Below are 7,517 nucleotides of genomic sequence, written 5' to 3' on the forward strand. Positions count from 1 at the left end.
TTTTTCACATCTCCTTTTTATTGATTCATCCAAAGCTTTTGCACCTCAATTTCATTCAAATGAATTGATTTATGAAAAAAATATATAAATGAAGATGTATAAAAATCAACTGGTATGTAACAAACTAGGAGAATTAAAACCAATTTAAATAGTTATCAAGGCAAGTTTAAACTGCATTTTTTTTAAAAATAAATGTTTGATTCCCAAAATGTGTTTCACTTGACGTAAGACTACTAATGTACATAAAAACTCCCCTAAAATAATTAAAAAATGAATAGAAAAATGTTTAAATCTAACATTTTTACTGCATTTTCAGTGTTGTTTTACTCTGATTCTTGCAGTTTCATTTTTTACACCTCCACACATTTGTGTATGAACAAATTGAAGATGCCTTTTGGCATTGTCATGGTGATTGCACACCAGTATATGATACCTGTGTTTGTCCCTGTGCTCTGGGGTCCAGGTGAATTCTCCATACTTGGAAGAACATCTGATGCATATGATCAAGCAGGACCAGAGTAAAGTTCATAATATGGACCTCCTGTGGCGCTACTACGAGAAGAATCGTAACTTTGGCAAAGCTGCCCACGTACTGGCCCGCCTTGCCGACATGCACAGGTTCGGACACAGCAGCACAATGCCAACGCCACAACATGCAACACATCTACATGGAAAATTGGCCACCTCCAACACTGACTCCTTCAGCAAGTGTATACGTTATATTCAACTTATTTAAAAACAATTTAGAAAAAGTACCTTGATGTTTGCACTCTGATCATGTAGCACGGAGATCTCACTGAAGCAGCGTTTGGAGTACATCGCTCGAGCCATCCTGTCTGCGAAGAGTTCATCCTCTATCTCAGCTCAGGCATCTGACGGAGAGTTCCTCCATGAGCTGGAGGAGAAGATGGAGGTAACCCTGACGTTGTAACGCTTACAGTGAAAGAAATCCTAGCCTGAAATTCAGCACATTCTGCTCACGCTCTGTCTACTTCCTGTCTGCCATAGCTTGTGCGTATCCAAGTACAGATACAGGAAACCTTGATCAGACAGTACTCCCATCATCCCTCTGTGAAAAATGTCATCTCTCAGTTGGACTCGGAGCTAATGGACATCACAAAGGTAACGTGCAACTGTGGAACAGAGAAGAGTGTTTTTAGGAGTATTTTAACACGCTAGCCCTAATTTAAAGGTGATGGATAAAGAGTTTTGTTTTTACAGTGAATAGAAACTTGTTTGTGGAACTGTTTTTGTTGCATAGCTCTATGGAGAGTTTGCCGATCATTTCAAATTGTCTGAATGCAAACTGGCCATCATTCACTGTGCTGGACACTCTGACCCGATCCTGGTGCACTCGCTGTGGCAGGAGATTTTGGAGAAAGGTGAGCGAAATGTTAACATCCTGCATCCTCCCCCCCCCCACACACACACACACACGCTTGCATGATCATTTGTATGCATGCTTTATATCTCACTTATGCCTCTTCTCTCTTTCAGAATTGGAAGATACTGTGGCCATGAGTCCAGTAGATAGAATGAGGTCTCTTAATCTGAAGCTGGTATCACTGGGAAAGATTTATGCTGGAACACCGAGATATTTCCCTTTGGGTAAGCTGTAATTACATTGAGTTTTAGTCTGATTAAAATTTTCCAGCTTGCACTTTAAAATTTTGTCAACAGTAATATAATTGGAGTTCCCTTTAGCATCATTTATGTCAGCATGTCTCTGGTGTGCAGGTCTGTAGGGTCATGTTGGTGATTAAGGCAATTGCTTAATTATCCTCCTTTTTATAACCAGCATGTTCAAGCTTGTCATGCCTATGGAGGCATTTATTATTTTATATAAATTATCGGTACTTGCATGCATGCACATAATCAATTACGTACCCGGGAGTGAACATATTGCTGAGTATGCGATGCTAAGGAGCTGATGTGTCCTGTGATTGCAGAGTTTCTAGTAAAGTTCCTGGAGCAGGAGGTTTGCCGGCTCAACTGGGATGTGGGATTCGTTACATCCACTATGCAGGAGATTGGAGTGCAGTTGCCACGTCTGTTGGAAGTCTATGACCAGCTCTTCAAAACTCGGGTACATGCATCACCCTGTGACTTTTTAAGCTGAACTTTCTTTTAGTCTGTTCAGTAATGATCCATCTATCTCAATGAATCCAAAAACCAACCCTTTGTTTGTTTGTTTCTAAATTTTTCATAGGATCCTTGCTGGCAACGTCTGAGGAAACCGCTTCATTTAGTGGAGTGTATCCATGTACTTCTCTCAGGATATGTAGAAGACCCCAGCAGGGTACCAACTTATGACAGGTAATTACGGTCTGTTCAGCTCCTGGCCTGTAGTGGCTGCTGTAGTGTTCACAGCATTAACCTAAGGTCCCCAGTGAGCATTACTATCACAACTGTTGCCATCAGTCAGTGTGTAAGCTGATTATTTTATTTCTTTTAGAGACGATACACATTCATCAACATTACTGTACATGTGCCAGTGTTGGTTAAATCTCTGAACTTTTGTCCCCTGTACAGATGTTGAAAGGAAAAAAGAACACTGTTTAAAGCCATTTAAAAGAACAGAGCAAAAAAGTCCATGAAAATGAACCATATACAATAAAAACCACTGATATTAAATAGTACTGGAATAGGGAGTTTAAGTTTGCTGAGGCATTTAAAACACAATCACTTAATCACTCTTGTACTACCGATGAACCTGTGAAACTTTAACCGAGATTACATGCAAAGAAGTCATAAGAGGCATGCTTTTGTTTACTCATTGGGGGTGAAGATCATAACTAAGAACCTCTCAGGCCCAGATTATTCTCCATTTTGGACAAGGACAGCTGCAGATCCGATGCACGAGCAGGCATTCCTGTAGTCTTCCTTCTGGTAGTCTGCATTTTTTTTAGTAAGCGACTACATTTTCTAATTTTACACCAAAAATAGAAAATGTATTTAATGTTCCATAAAAGGAGCAAAATGATCACGCTTTAAATACAGGTCTTATCTTGATCACACTAGTGTGTTTTTTGTTTGTTTTTTTTACCCCTCTTCAGTGTGATGCATTTTTGCTGTTTCTAAGCAACAGATAATGCCCATCATGCCAGCTCCCAGCAGGCAGTCAGATACCGTGGACAAACATGTAAAACCTCACCTCGTTTGGCCACGTGTGATGTTTAGTTTGCACTTTGATCATTTCTCTGTGGTTTATTCAGGTCAGAGCTCACTAAGACTATATGAAGCATCCCATTTACAAACATTGTAAAGTTGTTTTTGTTTTGTTTTTTGCAGACGTCGCTTCACTAACGTGTGTCTTGACAACATCTGCGGTTACCTCGTGGAGCTGCAGTCCCTGAGCCCAAACTCTGTCCTTCAACAAACCATCGGCAACTTCAAGTCCCTGCAGGCAAAGCTGGAGAAACTCCACTGATGTAACTATGGTCATGAGTCGGGTGACTTGTGGGTGTTGCCCTGTTGGCCTTAAGTGAAAACTGCTGATTTAAAGTGTGTTTACATTGTCAGCAAAGGACAATATGATGATGACGTTTGTATTACAAAGTAGAGTTTGGCTCTTTTTTCCCCCTCCAGTTCGTTTTGCAGCTTGGAGAGACAGGTTTTTATAACTTATTTGATACATTTTGTTAGTTTAAACATTATGCAGAAATACAACCTTGGAAAGAATGACTGTTATTTGCATTGTGTGCAAATATCTGTCATACATCTAAAGATGAGAAGACACTTTTTTCATCACAAATATGAAATCCCTTTAAATTTTACAGCTTATTGGTTATAGTGGAAATGCAGTTATGTGATGGTTGATTTTTCTGGTAAAATGTCCCCAACTGAAGCCATTTCTTTACAGGGGAGTGATTTTGATTGTTCTATTGCTTGTCTGCAAACAGTTTAGTTTTATATGTTGTAATTATGTACATAACTTGGCCATAATGCCGTCTTTTCTGCCACAAGTCATTTACACATTTCATTTTATTATTTACAATGAATGTTTTGTCTGCTTGGGCGTTAGATTTAATGGTGCCATTGTGTGTGAGTGCTTTTTTTGTGATTGTTTTGAAAGCAGAACGATTTTTTAACTCTGCAAACTTTGGCCCACTTGGAAGAAAAATAAATAAAACTCATTTTTAATGAAATAAAACAGCACTGGAACAGGATGTTTTCAAAACACTACACAGAAACTAGGTGTTGTCTGCGAACTAGACACACATGTGTTCTTGGTTGAGATATATCTGTGTGAAACTCTACAAATGATCAGCAGAAAGGGGCATTTAATTGCTTTGGGTGGATGTGACACTGTTTACATAATTATCTTTAATTGAATCCCTCACTCATGCTTTCTTAGAAACATCAGGCCTACAAGGCAGTAATTGCTAAATTACAATTAGCTGTGTGTTGGAGTACACAATTGTGTTTTAATTCTTAGCCTCATGAGAAATAAACAGATTTTGACCTGATGTTGGGTTTATTTTTGTTGGTATACTTGCACATCCTCCAGTATAGTAATCCATGCATAATGTGTCTGAAGGTTTGCATCTGTTTGCCTAATGCTTGAATGTTTTTGTAGAAACCTAAGCCAGAACAAATACAGGGTTTTCCTGGAGTATGTGTAAACATTTTCCATTTGATTGTTTTAGACACATGATTGTCAGATATGTTTTTTTATAGCTGAAAAGTAGCAAACTGAACATATGGCAAACTGTTGGTACAAGCAAAAAGCCATCTTTTATTTGTGATGATGTAATCTCAGATACAATAAAGATGACAGTACCTTCTGTTAAGCGTACAACCAGTCACAGTGAAACTATTCACACTCTGAAATTACCAGAGAGCTTGTTCTAAGTAGGTGAGGGCCACTTGTCATATTGAATTTTCTGCTCTTTAAATGATAGTCAGGAGGTCTTGAAGATATCGTGCTTCTCTCAGAGGTTTAGAGGCAACTGTGGGCATTGCAAAGCCTTCAAAATATGTGTTTAAAATAGGTCTGAGTTCTGACTTCTCTGTCCTCTTTGTAAAACAGTGTGCTGACCAATTTGGATCTAGCCTTTTATAGTACAGGAGAAATAAAATGTATAAATAAATACAGATGAATAAACAGTGAAGCAGTTTGATATAATGTGTTGGACAGCTGAGTAAAAAGAGAGTACACTGAGGCTCAAGAGAAAGAGCTGGGTGTCTTTTTATCTTTTGGATGAGCAAGTAAGTTTTTTCACTCCGTGCAGGAAGATGTAGGGAATGATGCACGTGTAGGAGGCTGCGATGTAGCTGGACACCTCCACTACTATTGATGAAGTGTGGATGTTGTTAGTAATGTGCAGAAGCAAATGAGTCAGCCAGCATACCAGCACCACGCTGGCTACAGCCACCACGCTCTTGGCCGCTCTCACCTGAGTGCTTGAGTTCGGATGGGGTTTAGATGGTATCTGAGAGGGCCTCGAGAGATTTGGCTGAGCTCCAACGCTGCAGTTCTGGGGAGCATTGCGGAGACTATGGCCCGATGGCTGTCGGTTTGGAGAGGAAGGAGCAGGCACACCTGTATAAATGTGGTTTGTAGATGTATAATCTCTGAGATCTTTTGAGGTGGTTGGACCAGAGATGATGCTGACCGATGCCTTGTTGCGTTTGCTCTCAGATCTCTTTCGTTCCTCTTTAACCATCTCCTTGGTTTGATCAGAGTTATGACTCCTTATACGTTGGTGGTTTTGAAGCAGAGTGATGACAATCTGGGCACTGGTGAATACAATCCCAGCCATAGGTAAAGCGTTAGCCAGGGTTAAATAAATTGCTTCATATATTTGCCTAGCATTTGGATCAGGGAAGATCTCTACGCAGTCTTCGTGGCTGTCATTTGCCACCTCCAGTGTGAAAAAGAAGAAGTGTGGGACGCTGAAGACCACAGCCACCGTCCAGCTCCCAGCAAGCAGACAGCCCACAAGACACAGGCTGTCCATCTGCACCGGTGCGCCGCCTCGTTTCAGGGAGCCGACCAGCTTCTGGTGCCAGAAAACGCTGATGAAGAAGGTTGTGAAGATACTGCTGGTTTCAGAGAGGCCAGCGCAGAAGCAAAACACTCCACAGTAGGTCTTCCCCAGGAACCATCGCCCAACAAAATCTGCCATGGTGTCAGGCAGGTCCACCAGGTAGTTGGTGATGAGGTTGGAGATGGCCAGATTGATGAAAAGGACCTCGTTTGTGCGGATGCTGGATTTGTGCCTGGGCAGGGAGCATATAGCCAGCCAGTTGTTTCCCAGGATCCCTGCAATAAACATGAGTGCTCTGATGATGGCTTCAATCAACTCTTCCATTGTTTCACAAGATCAGGCAACAACTTGTCAGCCTTTAGATCAGTGTGGGAGCTTCACAACCTTTATATAATCTGAGGAGGATGCTGTTAGCTTTAGACATTTATAGAGGAGGGGAGAAATGGCCCAACCCCATGGAGCTTTCATTGTGCAGTCCCACTGAGATGGACGTGTGTGTTTCTCGTGTCATGCCTTCCCAGGAAACTTCCCCTGGTAGATTATAGAAACTGCCATCTGAGTAAAACACAGAAAGAGGTAAATCCAAAGCCAAATCTGAATGTTCAGTGAACAAACAGTGAGATTAAAGGGCCATCAGCCAAAGCTGTGAGTCCTCTGATAATTGACATGTATGGAGACAAAGAACAGAAACACTGTCATCCCCGGGCACCAAATGTATAATTTCCCAACAATCCAAGTAAAGCTTGTTCAAAGACATGTGAATGGAGCTCTGACCGAACGAATTCCTGCCAGCAGTTGAGAGTTTATCGGCACTAATCTTTGGTGCGTAGTAAATCATAACAAAAGTGTCCTAATTATCATCTTTTGTACTGTAGCTAGACTTTGTGATTTTCTCCATGATTTTTTTTAACGATTAGAGAAGGAACATTGTCCTTTTAATTTTACAAAGTTTCTGCCTCTGCTTGCTAAATCTTGAAAATATAACTGTTGTGCATCCTTAAATCTTCTAATCCCTTGGTCTTCCTGGTTAAACCACAGCAGGACCGTGTCTGGTGGGGTGGAGGTGGCACCAGCCCCTCCCCCAGTTTTTAAAGATGTATTTTTCTTTTATTAATCTGCTGATAAATCGCATTATTATAGCTCAAATTACTTAGCAAGAAACTAAGATAATTGGTTACAAAGCTAAAATAATACAGTGTGCACGATTTTGAAAATTGCCCTTCCACATACTCATTATGTGGAATGACACTTTTGAGCATGTGGTCCTTTAAACAACTTTTTATCGTAGATATAACGACTAAATGCTGTTTTTTTTCACTTTGCAAAACAACACAAAATGATTGCCACTTTAACGTAATAAATCTGTAAAAGGACACAGGGCACAATTTATTTCTGATTATTGCGATTTCCGGGACCCCCTCCCTCACGCCCTCTCCTGCCTAGTGGAAACACCCCTGAAAAGCCTTCAAGACAAGGCAAAGAATTTTCCACAGCCTCTTAAGTGAAAATGAATGAATTTCTTAG

At 40.6% G+C, this 7,517-nt stretch overlaps 2 protein-coding genes across 2 annotated transcripts in view; one reads left to right on the top strand and one right to left on the bottom strand.

The window, feature by feature from the left end:
- The window catches only part of nup155 (nucleoporin 155), a 20,234-nt gene extending 15,978 nt beyond the window's left edge, over positions 1-4,256 (top strand). The window contains exons 27-34 of the mRNA XM_085166722.1: positions 464-618; positions 784-913; positions 1,009-1,122; positions 1,262-1,382; positions 1,498-1,608; positions 1,950-2,086; positions 2,210-2,316; positions 3,292-4,256. Of these exons, the coding sequence (XP_085022848.1) occupies positions 464-618; positions 784-913; positions 1,009-1,122; positions 1,262-1,382; positions 1,498-1,608; positions 1,950-2,086; positions 2,210-2,316; positions 3,292-3,430 (1,014 nt within the window). The 3' untranslated portion in view covers positions 3,431-4,256. The remainder of the gene's footprint in view (positions 1-463; positions 619-783; positions 914-1,008; positions 1,123-1,261; positions 1,383-1,497; positions 1,609-1,949; positions 2,087-2,209; positions 2,317-3,291) is intronic.
- A 612-nt stretch (positions 4,257-4,868) lies between these two features.
- On the bottom strand, positions 4,869-6,813 carry ora5 (olfactory receptor class A related 5). Its single transcript, XM_085166723.1, has one exon. It carries the CDS (start codon positions 6,315-6,317, stop codon positions 5,193-5,195), a length of 1,125 nt encoding a protein of 374 aa, XP_085022849.1. The 5' UTR covers positions 6,318-6,813; the 3' UTR covers positions 4,869-5,192.
- Between the last annotated feature and the right edge of the window lie 704 nt (positions 6,814-7,517).

The sequence above is a fragment of the Neolamprologus multifasciatus genome, chromosome 7, assembly GCF_963576455.1.
Source record: "Neolamprologus multifasciatus chromosome 7, fNeoMul1.2, whole genome shotgun sequence".
In the NCBI taxonomy this organism is placed as follows: Eukaryota; Metazoa; Chordata; class Actinopteri; order Cichliformes; family Cichlidae; genus Neolamprologus; species Neolamprologus multifasciatus.

Bases quoted from the DNA above. Each gene is read 5' to 3' on its own strand.
- ora5 (XM_085166723.1), bottom strand. From the start codon at position 6,317: ATGGAAGAGTTGATTGAAGCCATCATCAGAGCACTCATGTTTATTGCA.